Source organism: Mustela nivalis (genome assembly GCF_964662115.1).
Source record: "Mustela nivalis genome assembly, chromosome: 12".
Classification (NCBI taxonomy): domain Eukaryota; kingdom Metazoa; phylum Chordata; class Mammalia; order Carnivora; family Mustelidae; genus Mustela; species Mustela nivalis.
The window spans coordinates 36,423,149-36,442,902 of record NC_139031.1 but is presented as its reverse complement, the minus strand read 5'-3'; the positions used below and the strand labels follow the sequence as shown (position 1 = coordinate 36,442,902).

Here is a 19,754-nt window from a genome sequence, read left to right as displayed (position 1 = left end):
AAATAAATCTCCCCTGTGAAAGGTACCCTTTCTGTATCAGGAGGTAGAGAGACATCCTTATCACCAAAGATAGGAAATTTGGAGCCAAGAAGTCTGTGTAAACAACCCTTGTTCCTTTTTGCTTGTTTACTACCCCAGCCTAAATTCTGTTTAGAATTCCTTACCAGTTGAAGGTCCCCAAATTAAGTTTTGTTTGTCCTCTCAGTTCCTCACAGATTTATTATCTCTTTGTCTAAAACGTATAAAGACTTTGGTCCTTGTTAGGTCTCAATTGCATAATTGGGCCTCCATGGCTCATGTAATAAAACTTTGGTTTATTTTCTCCTGTTAATCTATGTCCTATAAATTTAATTCTTAGCCCAGCTAGAAGAACCCCGGACCAACGAAAATTTCTTCCTCCCCTTCACCTGACACAGTCAGCAGGATAAACTTCCACTGGACATTTGCTCTGAAGATTCTGCAGCTTTGAACTCTGGGAACTAGGACATAAAACCAGAAGGTAAGGCTTCTTCTGTCAGCCTCCTGACACCTCTGTGGAGTCAGGGGGAGCAAGAGGGGTGAGATTTTTGTTGTCTCTAAGCTTAGGAGATAAAGTACTGGAACTAGTTCCTTGGGCTTAAGGACTCTTGGTAAAAATTTGGTAGAGTACTCTCGGGTTCCTGATCCATTTCCTCTCAGAGATGGTCTTTGTTTTTTTTTTTTTTTTTTTTTTTTGGTCTGTCTTTTATGCCATTCATCCTTAAAACAAAAACCAAAACAAAACAAAACCCACCATAGGGCAGAAGGCAGCACGGGCCCTGTAAGCCGACTGTTCAGACTGGCTTCACAGACAGGCGAATCAAGTGATTCTGATCAGCGTCTATTTAGACAAACTTTATGGTGGGTTATGTGCATCAGAGGTAAAGGCTCTTGCTATGGGACATGTTGGAAGGAAAAGCCAAGTCAAGCACTAAAAGCTGTTAGAGCATTTACCACCTAACCCAAAGGCTCCCGTGTTAGGATGAGTTGGTCACAGAATGCATTAGATCGGCACCAGGTCACCGGAAACCTCAAAAAAAGTTCTGTGTAATGAAATACACGATAAAACACACAATCTCCAGCCCCGTGGCACATCCGTATTAGCATGGCTCCAAGAGAGCCAAGAGTGAGCTAAAGTTGTTAATGTTGCATAAGAAAAAAGGAGTTTTTCTTTTCATCTTGTCCTGTGTCAAAGAGCTTGACTTTGTGACCAGTGAGAACATTCCCTGTGGTCTTCACCATTGGGGAGTGTGCCCTTGTTGGGATGCACCTTGGTGGCCAGTCAACTAGAATGGGAATCTGAGACATGTATTGTCTATTTAAAGATTTTATTTATTTATTTGACAGAGAGAGAACACAAGTAGGCAGAGAGGCAGGCAGAGAGTGAGAGAGGGAAGCAGACTCCCTGCTGAGCAGAGAGCCCGATGTGGGACTCGATCCCAGGACCCTGAGACCATGACCTGAGCCGAAGGCAGCGGCTTAACCCACTGAGCCACCCAGGCGTCCCTGAGACATGTATTGCTAAGCAGCACTCTTTTGTCCAGACCTGCCAGTGCTCAGGAAACTGTCATAAGAGGTCCCAGCCCACAAGGGACCTTTGTTGCTTGTTAGTGCTGGCAAGTCCCTTTCCAGTAGTGCCTGCCTGGAGGTACTATATATTCTTACCACCTGCACAGCCATGGTCTTTGCTCTCTTACGGTATTTTTGGGAGAAAACTTCTGGATCATAGATAAAATGACTTTTTGCGTCTCACGTAGACTTAATTCTTAGCCCAGCTAGAAGAACAGAGGCTTGGACTAAGGACGATTTCTTCCTCCTCTTGACTACTGACATCCCCCTATAGACGATGAGAACTTCCTGTATTCTCTGCACATACAAATTCCTTCCTTACCCTCACCCTTCCAGTCTAATTCTATTATAATTTGGGATTAGATCAATATGTTTTACTTTGCCATGACTGTGTAAATATTATATGTAGCTGACCCACACAGTGTGCTATAATTACATTTACTTTTACAAAACATTCTTGTTCACTGGAGTTAACTTTTTTCCCCCTCCACTTGCATAGCTTTCTAGAGCCCATCTCCTCTATGCCTCAACATTCTTACAAAGTCAGAACGGACTCTTAAGTTCCTTTGAACTTAACACACAGACTTTGTTTCAGCTTTATCTTCCTGCGGACACGTCACTCAGCTGACTGTGGCGTTTACGACAGCTGTTTAGGTCACTGTCCTCACGGCTCAGTTTTTTATTCCTTCCCTGATTGTGAATGACAGGGAAAAACTCTGGATAAGTGAGGCTGTGCTTGTGTTCAAAATGCTAAGGATTTTCCTAGCAATCTCTTCTCTGGGATGAAGTATTTTCAGTAGGTGCTGTCAGAGTATCAACATTAGCTTGTTACTTTTCTGTCTTCTCATCTCTCTTTTTCATTTCCTCTGTAAGGATATCAATTTCCTTAGCGAAAGATTGTGTGAAAGACTTATTAACATTTTCTCAAATTTTGGGTAAGGCAGCAATATTTTCTTCCCACATAGCACAAAATACTGCATCAATAGCCAATCTTGGAAAGATATTGCTGGTGGCATTAAAATTGGTAGAACACTTTGGGGAATAAATTTGCCAATATGCAAAAGAATGGTAAAAATCATCATTTCTCTGCCTTTGCAATTTCAGTGTAGGAATACATTGTCAGGAAATAATCCAAACACGGAAAAAGCTGTGTGTAAGAAGAGTCAAAGTGGAGTTATTTGTAGGAGCCACTGCTTGAAAACAATATAATGTCAATTAATAGGGGCACGGCTCAAGAATTATTATACTCTGCCTTTACATATATATTATATGCAAATACATATTACATATAAAGACAAAATAAGGATAATTTGTCCAGGTTTACTGTGATTATAACTGAGTAAAACATATACGTTGAGAACTGAAACTACGTACCTCATACAGCTGTTGTCCGCATGAGCAAGACCCCATATTCCAATGCTTATTAGTGTAAGCTTACCACAAATCTCTTGGTGAGGGAAATAACTTTATTGTTCATAATAGGAACTTCTCAACAGATCCTATCAAATCATCAGTACAAAGCATCAACTGAAAGCTAATGTCCTAAGACTTCATGAACCCCTCAACCCAAAATTCCTGCCTTGCTGTTTCCATCAAATCTGAACAATTATATCATGATGTTTACCCATTTTTAAACAATGCCCGCTTGATGAAAGTCGCACCTTAAACAAAATTCTAAAATTTCCCGGAAGTCTGATCTTGCCCTTCTCTCCGTGACACAACCCAAAGCTCTACTGAGCTGTGATGCCCTCACTAGTGGCAAGGCGTCAGCCCTGCATTAGCAACAGGTTATGTTGGTGATACTTGGGCAGCCACACTCAACAGTGGAGAAGAACTATGCACTAAATATATGTAGAAAGAAATGGAAAAGGATGTGTAAAAATAATAATCATTGTGTCAGGGGATTGGAATTTGGCCAATTTTTTGATTCTCTTTCAGGTATTCTTAGGTAATGAGGACAAAGCTTATTTCAATCAAGAACTAAAAATTCATTTTGGTACAGCCACATTTTAATATGTAAAGATCAAATAAAGGCAAGGCTGTGCAACTTGTTATTCTCTTCTGTTGTGTTTTGTAGAACAATCAATAACAATCCGGAGAGAAGACTACTTAGGTAGGAAGGAGAGCTATTCATATTGTAATTATGCTTGTAGAATCGAAATACTTATGGGCTGTTGTAATGAGAATGATCCAAAAATGCTCTAAAATCACTTAGTTAATGTCGAGAAACAATCAGGAGGACATTGACTATGGCCTTTAAATGGGTTTTGGTATTTAATGGGTTGGAGGCTTTAGACAATGGCTCGCTTAGCATTGAGTTACATAAATGTTGTAAACCCAACACAGCATAGACACATCTCACAAAATTAAACGCCAGCTTCTATTAACAGAAATCTTGTAGTCAATGGGTTTTCCAGTGTTTGTCAAATACATTTCCCATCTTTTCATGAAAATCGGGAAGAAAAGCTGGCCTGTGGATAGAGTTTGTCAGAGCTAACAAAGGCAGTTATTCTGTTATTCCTAACGCCTGGCAGTTACCTGTCTATGTCAAGTACTCCAATGTAAACAAATGTGGATTTTTTTTTTTTCTGGAGAGAGTGTGCACATGCGTGTGCGCACACACACAGGAGCACCAGCATGTGGATGGGGGAGTGAGGTGGGGTGGGGAGAGGCAGAGGGTAAGGGGGGGGAGAGAGAATCCCAAGCAGGATCCACGCCCAGCCCAGAGCCCGGGGGCGGGACCTCAGGACCCCAAGATCATGACCACAGCAGAAACCAAGAGTTGGCAGCTCAACTGACTGAGCCACCCAGGCACCCTGATGGCTTGACTTTTAAAAAATGGCTCTCCTTAGGTTAATTAGTCTAGTATCCAGGTAAATCACTTCTCTTTTGGTTACTACCAATACCATTACCTTTTCAACTTTTTTTCTCCAAGGTGTAAATAAGCTTTGCCTGGAGACGTGTGTCAGCCAAGGCAAGACAACACCAAAACAGGATCTATCAACCGAAGAGTCTAACAACATCAATCAACACGATCCGACCAAGAGATTTACGCAGCTTCTTTTGCAGGTAAAGACTCGTTGACAACAGGAATAAAGACAGTTAAGATTAATCAGGTAATTTTATTAAATATTTACCATTCAGCAGCAACCAACATGAACATCTGAGCTAACAGAATCTTTTGAAATGTTCTGCTATATAGCTGCTTCAGAAATACACACATGATAAATTGAACTGTTCATTGCCAAAAAACTTCTTTAAAAAATGGCTTCAAGAGCAAATAACACTGATTTACACAGTGCCCAAGCACTAGTCAACAATCTATTAAATTACAAAGGAAAAGGAAATCAAAGAAGCTTTGTTACCTTATGCATGTCAACTGATTTAAATGGAAGGCTTTACTTCTTTAAAGCAACAGGAATATGGAGCTTCCTATGTGTGTGTGTATATATTTTTAAGAATGTGATTACAAACACAAAGTGTTATCATCAAAAGCAAAAGCTAGTCCAGAAATTCCCGACTGCAAAACTTGCAAGATACAAAGCTAAAATTCATGTTCCTTTTCTCAATAATGAATACTTCCACTAAACATAAATATTTTAACATATATTAATTTTTCTGACATTCATTCAAAACTGTAAAGTCAATATGGCAGAATTATTGTTAAAAGCACATATGTACAAATATTCTTTTTCCATACATAAAGTATTTGGCATAATTATAACAATCATACTGCATCCACAACTGTTTGCTTTTATTTGTACTTTTTTTTTTTACACATAATGGTATCTCTTATTAAAATTAACCAGTTATGTACAAAAATACTTGAACATTTATCATAGAAAACCTCTATAACCAGCCTCAACAGCATATACCTGCTGAATGGTTTCATTAAGAGAATATAAAAAAGTGGTCACTGCCTTCCAGGTAAGCTATCAACAAAAACAAACACGGTTAAACTAAAATGAGCTTCCCAACAAAAGAGGGAAAATATTTAACAGTATGATTTAAAATACAGTTCATATTTATTGTCAATTGAGTGTTATAAACAGTCAATAAAAGAAAAAAACAAAGATACAAAATACATTACTACATACAAGGTGCTTTTTTCACACTCCTGCAACTGTGGCTTTAGCATCCCTACCTAGATCTGAGATGCTGCGCAGCAATACTCAAGCCAGAGGGGTCTACAGCCTTCTCACCCTTCAAAAAACAGGATCCTCCAAGAAGACAAGCTCTGGTAGAAGCTTGGAGAGTTGTGAAGAATATTCTATTTGGCGCAGGATTGAAAGTTAATGCCCTTACCTTTTGAAAGTCCTTTTGCCATTTAATCATGCTAATATATTTTCTCCAAGGTTTTTTTTCTTCATTTACGCTATTGATTTAATACTGTCCTGTATTGATTCCTGAATTCTTGTTAATGGGACACATTAATTTGTGCCTATTTAACACGTGAACATCTGCTCTTCTTCAATGACAAATGCTGCGGAGGAAACTATCAAGTACGGAAGCACAAGATTCAAGTAAACACTTCTCCTGGGGTCTTTTGCTTAATCTAGCCGATTGGAACTCTGAAAGTAAATTGCACCTTGAAAAGAAATACAGTAGATGCCATGATGTCAGGATACTAAAGGATTTACCAACGGATTCACAAAGGTAGAGTTTTAAGACAGTAGATGGTGGTCAGATGTCAAAAGCAACCTTAAAGAGTTACTTTGTTTCAGGAACAAAATAACTTGCAGTCCTAGTCCTTGCAACCCCTTAAGTATATTGTCTGAGTAGCCTGCTTTAACTTGTAACTCTGTTGGTATGCACTGATCAGTCTGCTCACGGAAAGAGCCAGAAATCTCCCCTTATGTACAGAAGTCTTCTAAAGCAAGGATCATTGTGTTAGGATGTGCATTGACTTTAGTAAGCTTTGTCGGAGTATCAAGTATTCAGTAAAAAGTATACAACATCATCACGCGCCGTATTGTTCGACAATAGCCTATTGGTTTAAGATGAAACTATATAAAAAAGGTGAACATAAAAAGATACAAAAGAAGTCTTCAACGCTATTTACCACTTTCAAACGAGAGACATTGTAAGGAAAGTCAGCCATACTTCATGGAACATCTGGCGTTTGAGATCAGTAACTTTTAATATTGTGCAACATATTAATAAGCAAGTGTTAATTCCATTCATTGAAAGACAAATCTGAGTAAGTGATTAAAGTGCCTACACTAAATGTCTCCTCGTCCTACTCCCTATTCTCTTGTAAACCGCCAGGACTCGGCGTCGCCGTGGGGGTCCAGCAAAGGGACTCATAACTGCGAGACCTTGCGGGGCAGGGGCCGGGGGCGCGGGCCGGGCTCAGTCCTCCGGGTCCCGTTCTCCAGGTGGCCGGGCCGCGCCGCCAGCGGCTTGGGGGGCAGCGCGGGCGGCTCGGCCGTGACCGGGATGGAGAGGCTGTGAGGTAGCGGCACGGGCCGCCGCAGAGTCCGCTCGTACACGCTGTAGGGCGGCGGCGTTTTGCTCTCCTTGCGCCCCGGCTCCTCCGACCCGCTGTAGCTCGGCCCCGGCGCCGGCGCCGACTGTTCGTTCACCTGATTTTCGAAGCCTGAGGTTTCCGAGGTGCTACACCGGCTGAGAGAAGAAATCCCACTGCTGTAGCTGCCCGACAGGACCGGGGAGTTGGAGATGAGTCCTGGGGAGTGGTACTCCACCGGAGACGGGGTGAAAGACTGCACGGAGCCCTGCTCGAAGGCGAGAGAAAGGCCGGAGGGGAGACGCGCCAGAGTCATCAACACTGTCCCGGGCTGCCCGCCAGCCTCCCGCCCTGAACCCCAGCCCTCATCCCCGGCGCTCTTAACGGGACTCTACGTGGAGACAGAGCCTTGAAGGCGGTGGGGGCGACCTTAAAAGGGAGGCCTTTCCGGTAGGCCCTTGTCCGATCTGACTGGTGTCCTTACGGGAAGAAATTTAGGTAGAGAAGCCCCAAAGGTGCCAAGACCGTGTTAAAGCAGTGAGAAGGCGACCCTTCTGCAAGCCAAGGAGAGGGGCCGCGGGAGAAACCAAGTCTCCCGACACCTTGTTTTTGGATCCTGCAGCCTCCTGAACTGTGAGGAAATCCGTCCCTGTTGTTGAAGCCGCCCACAGTGCTGGCAGCCCTGCTTGGGACTAATGCACACAGCCCGGCCTCACATCGGAGGCCCTGTCCTCTCCGCAGCAACACCGACCTCTGGCATTCACCTGCTATCCCCTCCGTTTGTTCACCTTGCTGCCCGTATCTACTCTTTTTTTTCGGGGCAGAAAAAAGCTAAAAGTAATCAGGAAGAAAATTCAGAGGTATATAAGTAGTCCCATCATTTGAAAGATGGGGAACCCGCAGAAACAACAGAAAGCTTGGGCGGTGACGTTTCCCTTTCTAGCTCAGCAGGGATGGGCAGAACTGGAGGACAGGAGCGAGAGCAGCCTGACCTGGGTGGGCCTCCTACCAAAGACCTCCAGAGGAGGAGTGAGGCACTCGAGGCTTGCACTTCAGTTCTCTCCCATTCCTGACCCCTGAGCTGAAGCAGCAGCACTAGCGCAGCTCTCGGGCTCCTCTCCAGCTCTAGACCGAAATGAGACCTGTTTCTTCTGGCACATTTTTAAAGAAACTGACTTGGTTACTAATTTTGTAAAATTGGAAGATTTCTCATAAAAACCCCAATATTTTTGGCATTACATTAAAAAAAAAATAGAAGTTCTAGCAACAACGGCTTGCTTTCTCTTAATGGGGACAATCTTTTGAAACAGGAGGGGCTTTCCCCTGGAGATGGGGCATGAATTCTTCAGTTTACTTTGGTCTTCACATTGTGTTCTAACAGCCTCCTTTGTTCACATATGTTAGCGGTCTACTCTGTTGGCATCTGAATTTGCTAATTCCCCAACTGGGGTCCTACGGAAAAGGAGTCCTAACTGATGCTCTGTGAGAGCAGGGTTCTACCTGGAAATGCTGCATATTGTGTGCTCCTTGAGTACATTCAAAGCCTAGTAGCATGTTACAGTCTTACAATCAAGAAAATGAAAGGACACCTCAGCCTAGGGTTTTCTAAACTTAGCTGACCACAGACCACTTTTTCATTTATTGCGTAATGGCCTCTAAAACTATACCCTATGGAGAGGATTTCTGAAACGCTATCCTAGACTACCTCTACCTTGGTCTCTCTTTGAATAAAATAATGCAGGGAGACACAAACTCATTTAGCAGGAGCCTAAAATGAAGTGTTGCCAATTAAGGGATCCAAATTCACTGCTGTTGACTGTCAAAAATCAGACTGCAAGTTTAAATAAGGCAGGTAAGCTCAGTCTTCACCACAGGATTAACTCCATCATTTAATTGCTGAAAAACTGAGTTAAGGCAACAAACTGCATTCTAGTCATAGCAAAGCTCGTAACTTGGTAGCACTGTGCCCCCTAATGTAACACAGGAGTCATAACAGAAGGAGGCTATTTGTTTTCTCTCCAAACCCTGTTGGTGTAGATATGGCTGCAGAGCTACCCCTGGCCGGTAAGAACATCACCAGTTCTGCAGAGAGAGAAACCATATGCCACCTTGCCAAACGGGACTGTTTGGTAGCTGCCTGAATATTTTCGTGCCTTCAGTTCTTTTTACAGAATCAGTCTCGTAGACTTGCCATCTTACTACTCTACAGAATCAAGTTGGAAAATGCAGATGTTAATCGCATAGCAATATGTGGGAGCTCCTTGCGAGTAAGGCCAAATGTAAGATATGGAAACATCATGTTGCTTCGTTTCCCATCACAGCAATGTGACAGTCTATGGCTGCCCAAGCTAACGCAGTCACGGGTACGCTATGATTAACAGCTGCATTGCAGAATGACAAAAAAAAAAAAAAAAAAAAAAAAAAAACCCACACACACAACCTCCCCCCCCAAAAAAACCCCAAAAAACCAAACTAGCAAATAATTTGCACTCTCCAGCAAATTTCTACATCAGAAATGTTGGCAATGCAAATGAAATCACACTTCTTTGCAATTTTCTCCATTTTGGGGCTTTTGTTTTCCAGAGTCTCAGTTTCTATCAGCAACTATCCTTAGCAACACAGATGCACTGGATCACGACCTGCCCCTGTGTGTTTTTAGAAGCTAATTTGTCTCTTTCTTTCACATTAGCGAGAAATACCTTCTCAACAAAAAGGACACGGAGCATGTAAATCCTCACTCAGATTCAAAATCATTCTTTTAACACCCACTTCAACCCCATATTTGCCTCTGGTGCAGCGGCTCTGAACACCAGTGTCTGTAGATATTGACAATCCCTACAGCCAGTCTGATTCAATTTGGACAGAGACTAAATATTATTCTTTACCTTCGTGAGGGATTTTGTATGTTTAGAGATGTTAAATAGCCCACATTTACCTATCAATTTAAAGCTTTTCAATTTGTTTCCTAGAAATTTTACTCCTTTTACTGTCTTGTTTTTCATGATGAAGTATGTATCTCAAATGTAAATGAAAACATTAGTATAAAACATGGAAGGAGAGAAAGTCGGGTTTGACTTTGTCAAATGGTTGGGGCTGACAGAAGCAAAAAGGCCCAGGAGACTCTTTAACTGGGTTTGATGGCTGAGTTTTTAAATTTTTTTCTTTCTCCTTTTTTTTTTGATGTCCCTGAAATCAGAAGGCCAGACTGAAAACATCCTAGGAAATTCAGTAGAACCATATTTCTTTCCTAATTCCGTGTATACGGAGATTCTAGTCCATACATTTTCACGGCCACTTTTTGGGGAATGAGGCCAATAACCTGAACACAGAGGGCTGCACTCATGGAGGAGGCTCCCTGACAGGAAAGCCTGTTTTCTTACCAATCTTCCTTCACCCCTTCCCTAGGTGTTCTTTGCCTGGTCTATACCTATGAAAGCAGCTCAGTGATGAACCACGGATGAATTGTAAGGAAAGGAGGAATGTGGGGCTAGTCTCTAGCCTGAGTCTAAATATGAGTCTGTACCTTCAACGGAGATCTCCCAGCAGGTGAGGGGGACACTGACGTTGTATGTCTTGCTGGTGAAGCTGTAAACAGAGAGAAATGCTTTGAATTGAGAAAAACCAGAAGGTTCACTAGCTGCACATGCCTTCTGTGTACAAACCCATATAGATGGTCTAGTGCCTAAAGACCTCCTAGGCAAGGGGTGGGGGGATAGGGGAGAAACTAAATGATGCCTGTCCGAATCAGACTCCCCACCAAGACACGGGAGAATTAGTGAAAAGTCACCAGCACATACATAATGCTATACAGAAGTGACAGGAACTCGAACTGGTCCAATGTCGCATTTTCCAGAAGCCCAGATGCTTTTCCACTGCCTGATCTGTTTCAAAAGGTGCTTTTAGGTGTGATGTGCCAGGGAGAGACTTTGGAAAATAGCTGCCAACTCTGAGCAGCAATGGGGACACTCCTGCCACCTAGGCAGGTTAGAAGGGGTCCATGAGAATAAACTACACCAGCCTCCTGCCCTCACATCCAGTACTCCCCAAACAGAAAACCCTTGGCCACCTCCAAACAAGAAGTGAGAAGTTTTCCATTTTCTCCCTTCATGCTTGTACTCAGGTCTTCCCTTTGTCCTGGGGCGGTGGGGGGCAGGGAGGTGGGGGGCGGGGTGGGGGTGGTGCTCTATGGATGTCGTTATTTCAGCAAAGAGGTGCTGTCTCTCTGTTTCTCCCCCTGGGTTTCCTAGCCCTACAGCTGGGATGCAGCCCATGACGGCCCTGCTCTTTGTGCTCGGAAGTCAGGTCCAGCCCCCTGGAACACAACCACACACACAGAAAGCTGCCATGACACAGCCAACACGAGGAGGGTAAGTCAGATTTCCCAGTTCCACTACAGAGGTTTCACTGAGCTCAGGGTTTGCGGCTCTGTGATCAGCTGCCCTTCTCCCAGCTGCCAAAGTGAGGTTTACAACTCTTGAGAAAACTAGAAAGAGGCTGGAGGAAATAAAGACAGACAGTTACAGATCCCGCGACAGTGAGCACAGATGATGACGTGAGGACAGACCCGGGGAGCAATCAGTGCAGAAGGGAGGGCAGCCCTTCCAGGCGAGACTGGGAGAGGTGAGGTCACCTGTGCCTTCGTGCACGAGGGCGAGTGGCCCTTTGTGGCCACGTGGGGGTGTGCAGCACCTGCTACTCTCAAACACCGGTGTTAGTGTTAGCCTGTGGGTTGCGGTGGGGGCTGACAGAAGAAAATCCTGTGTGAGCGGAGAAACAGAGTGCTGACTGGGAACTGTATTACTGCCACCGCTGTGTGTGGTCCAGGTTTACCACAGCACAGGCTCCTCTTCCTCCTGAGCCGGGCGTTCCGTGACCCCACCACGTGGTTCCAGAGCAGCCCTTGCAGCCATAGTCTGTCCACAGAGCTTTTCTAGAAAGGCCTTCTCCCCCAGAGACCTAAAAGAGTGCCATCAGTATCCTTGCCTCCAAGTTTGACTGGGCCTAGGCTCTTACCTACCATCAATACTGTTGTTCCTCTGAAAATGCTTTTCAAGTTTCTGACATGAGTGATACAACCAGTTTAAACTGGAGGCTCCTTGAATATATGTACAGCATGAATAAGATACAAATTACTTGGCTGAAGAGTCTTAACTGTCTTGGGCCACAGTGGTGTTCGGATGTAGGTTATCGATGAAGCCTAGTTATTTCTTGTTCTGTTGAAAAATCTCACATGCTTTTCAAAACCTGTTGGTGACTTTTAGCTTTGACAAGTATAGAACAAATTGGGTAGCACACAGTTTGTTTAAAAAAAAACCAAAGTCAGTAAAAAAAAAAAGAAAAAAGAAAACAAAGATGAGATGCTAAAATACAGCAAATGGAACCTAAATGAGCAACTCCAAAAAATCTGGGAAGAAAATGTCGTATTTGCTCTTGCTTTTAGGCCAGTTGTATTTGTAAACTCCAGAACTACTCTAGATGTGTGCACATGTTGAAAAGACTCTCCCCATCACCAAGAGAGGCAGATTCAGCAGAGGAGGTCTTAAAAACTGTGCCCTATCAAGGTTACCAAGCAAATGGCTTATTCAGTTGGAAAGGGGGTCTGTTATTGCTATCAGCTCATAAAGTTTCTTAAGAATTTTCAGTGGTTCTCAAAATCTAGAAGGGTTTGGTAAAATCTTTACCCTGGAAATGGAGATCTGATTCAGATTTTCTGATCTGATTCAGATCTCAGATCTTCTAAGTTGAGCCTAAGAATTTGCTTCTTAAACCATCACCTGAAGGGCTGCAGCACCCTGAATCAACCCCTTGAGAAATCTCACATTTTTTAAAAGTTTTGTTTATTTAGGGGCACCTGGGTGGCTCAGTCATTAAGCATCTGCCTTTGGCTCAGGTCATGATCCCAGGGTCATGAGATCAACCCCCGCATCAGACTCCCTGCTCAGCAGGAAGTCTGCTTCTCCCTCTCCCACTCCCCTTGCTTGTGTCCTGCTCTTGCTGTGTCTCTCTGTCAAAAATAAAATAAAATAAAATAAAGAAAAGAAAAAAAAGGTGTGCACATGCAAGTGAGAAGGCGAGTGTGGGGAAAGGGCACAGGGGTAGGGAAACAATCTCGGGCAATCACTGAGCGCAGAGCCCTATGTAACATGATGTGGGGCTCAATCCCACGACCCTGAGATCATGACCTGAGCTGAAATCAATAGTGGAACACTTAACAGACTGAGCCACCCAGGAACCCTGATAAATTTCACTCACTCCTGGATACAGACCTCTCTATACAAGGGATAGCAATGGATGTGAGATTAGTTGCACCCCACAAGCTTATCAAAGTTACCATTAGTCAGTTCCTATTTCGGGGCCATGTGGAACTCTGGCATCAGTCCCGAGTAAGAGTAAAGTGGCTGAATTAGCAGAGGTTGATAAAAATGAGGTGGTTCAAGCAAAGGACAGAGAAAATCCTAAGGGCTTGGCAAAGCGTAGGGTACCTCCCCAAATTTTAAGGATAGTGCCTAGCAGGAGGACATCTGTCTGTGGAGCTCATGAGGAACAGAGTACAGTCTGACTTAGTGTCGTAAGAAATTCCGGAAAGAAGGAAAACACTGGGAATGAATTAAACTACTCAGGTTTTTACCTCAGACAGCACATGCCTACCTTTCTCTGAGGAATTCACGACAAGCTGGAGTAGTCATAAAAGTTACTTTATAAAAGTGACTGTTCAAATGCTTCAAATACCCACCAGTTTGTGTGGGTCTTGGAGGGACAGGGGGAGAGATAATTTTCCCACTATCCGACATGTTCTTGGCTTCTTTCCCACTGTCCAGGCTCCAGCTGCTAGGGGTGGGATTCACAGCTGGAAGGGAATAACACAGCTAAAAACACATGGTCCACTTTGCCCTTTGAACACTTGAGGTCTTAGAAGAAAGTCGAAATTATCCGGAATGAAAAGATCAACTGGATTAAAAAACAAAAACAAAAAAAACTCCCCAAAGCCTCCTAAATACTAAAGCTTTAATTTTCTACCTCACAGTCGTAGTTGACATTTAATTGGGTGCTAGCATGTCTGTTTATTTCCCCTCCAGCAGTCAGACAAAACTACAGATCTCCACAGGAGAACGGTGGAATCTTGCTGAGAATTACAAATGTGTTTAGATAATAGATAACAGATAGGAGGACACAGTCGCTGAAGTATTTTATAAGTCAGTTTTTAGTGGAAACTTCTGGACAAGTGGCACCCCAAAAGGGGGAAGACAGTAATAGGCTAATATTTCAACTACCTGGCAGGGTGAATCACACCATCCTGTAGACCAAATCTTTGGCAAAAGGACCCTTGTTCCTGAAATCAATGGATTAGACTGAAGTATGTCCTAAGTCCTCAAAAAAAGTAATTTGGAATACGGACCGTATCATTCCCTTTTTTTTTTTTTAATTTGTCTGTTCCATGCTTCAGTAAGATGCAGAAATATAGAACAACTCCTGTTAGAAGCAAGGGCAAGACACACAAGATTACAAATAGTTGCTAGGAAATCAGGTTTCCAAAAGCAAGTCTCAAGATTGCTAGTGGTTTGCTCCCTGGACAGATACTGCCATCTGATGGACACAGCTGGGATTTCAACCTTTTACTCGAAATCACCCCATCAATTTCAGGGGATGGAATTGCCACTCTTAAAAATTAATTTTTCTCAGTTCGTTTTAAATTGGCTTTGTGGTTTTCCTTGGTAGAAGGGCGAAGAAAAACGCTAAGCTCCCCAGGCAAAGATTAACATTCGACATGTAACATTAAAGCAAAATTTGTGTTTTAAAATCATTTCAGCTACCATCTCACTAGTTTCAGTCTCCCAAGGAAAGTTTTAATGTTAATCTATCCGTGTCGTCCAAGGACAATACAGTTTAGCTCTTAATGAGGACAATTAAAGTGCACTTTATGGGAACATTTCATTAGTGGCTCAAGTCCTGGGCTTACAGGACCACTCGGAGTTTTGAGGCTTGACCCCGCACGAGGCAAATGGGTGACTTGCTGCTGGCCCCACCCGCACGGTGGAGGGGGTCACACTGAATCTGCTCTTCATTTCCTGTCACCGATGCTAATTAGCTATTAACCGCTATGCATGGGTTTCTCATTTTTTTGTATGACCTTGAGGCAGGGCACACTCCATTATGCACTGGATTGCAATTCCGAAGTAGTAGTATAGGAGTCCCCACAAACAACAGATGAACTGGCAGAGCGAGCTCTATAAGGGAAACAAGGTTGGGACCAGGGAACCCATCTGGGAAGGTGCTATTTTCACTGTGCCGAACAAGTCGCCTCCTCAGCAGCTTTGTTTCAGGGAGCATAGGCATTGCCTTGGTGATGGGACCCCAAAAGCCATTTAACCGAGGGGTTCCTAACTTGCTCAGATTCTGCTGTTCAATTCTACAAGAAAACAGGTTTGAAAGGATGTGTCAGGAAAGACTGTCTTTCATGAACTCCCTGAAGGGCAAATTAGTCCCGACCACTAAAGATCCAGAGATCTGAACTTCCACAAAGACACACAATAGACTGGAGAAAATGAGGACAAAACAAAGCCTTACAGCTGCCGGGTGAGCGGTGGGCAATGAAGGGGCTGGCTTTATACCCACCTTTCTCAGGTGCAGAAAGATTCGGGTCACTGCGTGGCAAGGCCCCTTCTCCAATATGATTAAACAGCAGCCTCTGCAAAAGCACAAGAGTCTGTTTCTATGGCAATCTATGCCGTAATGGGAGACCTTCTAGAAAATGAGATGATTGTCTCATAACTGAAACTTTTGGTTCAAAATAATTTTTATATGGTACATGATGAGCCTGGGAACCAAGAATTCAATTATATTTAAGGGAAAAAGGGGAGACGAGTTTTAAGTTTAAGAAGTTTGTATTCGATTTTACATGTAAGTGGTAAATAAGTTTTCATAATACAATGGAGGAAAAAACCAGTAAGCAGCGGTTAAGCTATGGTGCTCTTTATAAATAAGAACGCTAGACTGGCAGCATGAAACATAAGAATTAAGAGATATTCGCTCAAAAACTCTCTAGTGAATGGACATGTGTTGAGTCCTAGGTTAAAAACACGAAATGGACAATGTTCTGTGGCTTTTAAACCCATGAAGATGCCAGTTTTACATGGTTCCACCTAATACATTAAAAGAAAAAGGGCAGGACCTTAAAAGTAGATGCACCATAGCCATGTGTATTATCGGGGTTTTGGCAATGACACACTGCTTCACATTTTACCAAAAGCAGAAAAGCCGGAGGCTAATCAAGGAAGGCTTTCAGAGTCCCCCATGCTGGCAACACGCGCGCTCCTGGAGCAGATGGAACAAAGTGTGAAATTCCCTCGCAACAGCAAGTGACAAAGGGAAGGAAAACTGGTGAGCTGGTTCAGCCAAACGCACTCAGAGAGAATTTCTGCGAGACAGCAGGGTTGCGCAGAGCAGGCATCCTGGGGCTTTCGGGAAGATTACACAATCAGCAAAGATAAACCAATCAAGCCACATCCCACTCGCTCTCATCCATTTCCAGATGCAGCTACAGACTTCTGCCAGGGTGGTGTAGAAAAACAGAAAAATTAGCCGGAACATCAATGAGTACTGTTCTCCGCTCCTAAATTATTCCCAAACCATCGGCAAAATTCAGGGCTACCCAAGAACCTCCACGTTGGAAGCCACCCTTCACAGCCCCTGAAGTGCCCAGAGAGCCGAGCCCTTGGCCCTGCCCTCACCTGGACTAAGAGGGATGGATGTGGGAAACAAAGGCAGGAGAAAAATCACTAAATTTCCTTACTACCTACAGCCCACTGACAACATCCTTGAAGTAGGCGGAGGAACAGTCCTCTAGGGACTCAACTGCCTCCTTGTTGACACTTTGCTAAGGACAAAAGGCAATCCTAGCCTAATCCCTGCCCGGACCCCTGGCCCCTAGGATCCTGTAAGTCTACTTTAACACATAGCAATTCTTGTGGAAACTTCCCGAATCGCTAACCCCTTCCCCACAGATACATGTTGGCAATCATCCCACAAGCCTATCGCCCAACAATATACATCTGAACCTCTCATGACTCAGGTTTTATTAGATGAATAAATGACCTTTTCCCAACAATAGCTGGTCTCCTCAAAGTCCTGGAAACCTTGCTCCCAAATTCCTCAGAGACTTACGCCATCCCTAAGTCCCTCCCAACTTGAAAGTCTATAATGGGCTACTCCTCATGACCCTGGGGGGCAGCTCTTTCTACCTCTGTGTCCTACCCCTGTTCTTTAATAAAATCACCTTTTTGCACCCAAGATGTCTCAAAAGTTCCTTCTTGGCCATCCACTTCGAGCCCTAACATCTTTCCTGCGTCAGGATCACTTCAACATCAAGTCCTGGCAGGAGCTGAGGACCATGGGCCTTTACTCCTTGGGGTATAGGGAAAGCCTGGGCCCCCAACTGCTTTTCTCTCAACACATTAATGAATGGCAAAGGTGAACAGAAATTGTCCTTGTGCTCCTGGGTACCTCAGAAAGGAATCAAGTGAAGCTCTCTCAAACTAGGCAGCGGCCAAAAGGAAGGCTGCTGGATGGATCATGTTTCTCCAGGGTCTTTGGCTAATGGAGAAAGTCGCTTGAAATTCCTGGTACACACACGCAAACACACACAGACACTCCAGCTCATTTACCTAATTACCCCTTGCCCTGTTTAAATAGCAGCAATGAACTAGAGAACTAGGTCAAGGAGGGAAAAATCATTTCCCATTTTCCGCTCCGCTTGACTGCTCAGGCAACAACCTATGTATCTGTATCAGAAATATGGCTCCAACGGAAACTGTGAACAACAGGCATGGAACAGAGGTTCACTCTTCACTCAGATCGACTTGTTGTCTAACAAAGCCCATCTGGTTGCCTCTGGCAGGTACAGGGTTTTTCTGCAGAGATATGTAAGCAATTCCAGACATCAGCTTGTTTTCTAGGATCTCCGTCCCCCAAGGACTACCTGAGAAGGTTCCACAGGTGTTGGGTAGATGGCACTGCACGGTCTCTCTCTCGGGGACAGGCAAGAGTTTTCTCGGGAATGTTTGTGTTTGTCAGACAACAAGGGGGAAGCTGGGAAGAGAAGAAAAGGAAGGATCGTCAGGGTGAGGTGCTGGACCTGCCGGGAGGACAGGGCTCATGTGCCGTGGCCGCTGGCCATCCTTCAGGAACCCGAGGGCCACAGCTCCCACGCGGCACTCTCGGTCAACCCCACACCCTGCCACTGACCTCTGGCGCTCGAGGGGGCAGAACTTGTCACATTAGGAGAAGCAGAGTGAGTCGAACTCAAGCTTGAGGTAGATGGACTTGGCTGCAAAAACACAGGAGCTGTTATCACCCACGGCTTAGAGACTCCACACAACACGGACATACTGAAAACAAAATCCCTGCCCTTTCCTTTCAAAGGAGCCAAAGAACAGAACAAAACGAAATGAAAACGAAAAGCAAAGGGCCATTTAGAACTAGAGAAAAATCTCTGACTGATAAGGAAGCCAGTCTGAATTAATCACGAATTTGAGATTTAAAAACAAAATACTCCGAAAAGAAAAAAAATCTGAGATTTTGACTCCGGCTAACGGAACACATTCACGTTAGTTTCCGGGACACCCTGGGACCGAGGAGCAGGTAGCAGTGCCCTTGCCGACTGAGGGACACATGGAAGGACTGCCAGCCGAGGCCACAGAGATAGGGGAATGCTTCTAAAGAGCAGAAGACACCTTCTTGTTTTCTTCAAAAATGTGTTCAGGGCATAAAATTGGCAGTAGGTGCCATGCCCCTTTTCTAAAAACAGCGGAGAGGGAAATTTTAGCTGCTTCTTGCTAATCAGTGTGAATACTCTATTATTAGTAGGGTCTGAATAGAATTTTGTGTGGCAGGAGTTACCCTAACTAATGTCCTTAAAAACTATTTTGTTTCTTCAGTAAAAATCTTTTTATTATGAAAATTTTCTGACAGGAACAGAGGTAGAGGAATTTTATAATGTCCCTCTCAACCATGTTGAGAGGCAAAAAGGCCATGTTGAGGCAAAAAGGCCACTTTGCCAGGCTAAGAGGCAGCTAGTGTGTGGTGACAGGCTCCCAGGGTTCCAAACTGAAGACGCAAACCAGAGGCAGGTTTCAGTGCCAGCCCTGCATAGTGTGCCTGGGCTTTCCCGCTTTTGCTCACGTCTTCTGAGAGTGGAGTTGGCAGTTTTGGGAGAAACCTCTTTGGAGGGTCCAGAGACCAACAAAGCAGTGAGAGTGTTTAAAGCTTTGTCCTTAACTCAACATTCTTGCTCGCAGATCTGTTCATGAGCCCAGCAGACTGAACAGAAACTCTCATGATTGAGACAGAAAAGGAATACACACGACCAGACGATTAAAAAGCCAATCAAGTACCTGCATGTTAAAGACTTCATCAGAGCTTTCTGATTGCCCTGTAATATTGCTTACTTCAGCAGAAGCTTGTGAGGACAGTGAGGAGGAAGAATATCGGTTGACAGCTGGGTAACTTAATGGGCTGTTTTGGGGGAAAAAAAATGGTCATTAACTCAGTCTCTGAATTGTACGTTAATCGCATGCTGGTGTGGTATAAAACCAAAGGAAAAAAAATATACATCCCATTTTGTTGTCTCCTGTTTGCCTCAATATAATCAAATGTTTGAGTTTATTTATTTCTCATGCTGTTGCTGTTTTACCAGTGACAGATG

General features: G+C 43.9%; 1 protein-coding gene and 1 long non-coding RNA gene across 8 annotated transcripts in view; one reads left to right on the top strand and one right to left on the bottom strand.

Annotated features, from left to right (window-relative positions):
- The first annotated feature begins 240 nt into the window (after nt 1-240).
- On the top strand, nt 241-19,714 carry LOC309845314. Of its 3 annotated transcripts, none has more exons than XR_014301204.1 (5): nt 241-499; nt 4,523-4,656; nt 10,460-10,600; nt 11,302-11,421; nt 16,305-17,341. It is a non-coding gene; the product is annotated as an uncharacterized lncRNA (long non-coding RNA). The 3 variants fall into 3 exon arrangements; XR_014301205.1 differs by having other exon boundaries at nt 242-499; nt 16,302-17,341; XR_014301203.1 differs by lacking the exon at nt 16,305-17,341 and adding an exon at nt 19,348-19,714 and having other exon boundaries at nt 246-499.
- DOCK4 (dedicator of cytokinesis 4) overlaps nt 4,690-19,754 on the bottom strand; it is a 431,090-nt gene continuing 416,025 nt past the window's right edge. For 3 of the 5 annotated variants that reach the window (XM_082693075.1, XM_082693074.1, XM_082693078.1), the window contains 7 exons: nt 19,444-19,564; nt 18,296-18,377; nt 18,030-18,139; nt 15,668-15,740; nt 13,788-13,901; nt 10,578-10,639; nt 4,690-7,322 (listed from right to left, as the gene is read on the bottom strand). In XM_082693075.1, the coding sequence (XP_082549201.1) occupies nt 6,891-7,322; nt 10,578-10,639; nt 13,788-13,901; nt 15,668-15,740; nt 18,030-18,139; nt 18,296-18,377; nt 19,444-19,564 (994 nt within the window). In that variant the 3' untranslated portion in view covers nt 4,690-6,890. The remainder of the gene's footprint in view (nt 7,323-10,577; nt 10,640-13,787; nt 13,902-15,667; nt 15,741-18,029; nt 18,140-18,295; nt 18,378-19,443; nt 19,565-19,754) is intronic. The other 2 variants (XM_082693076.1, XM_082693077.1) reach the window with 1 other exon arrangement.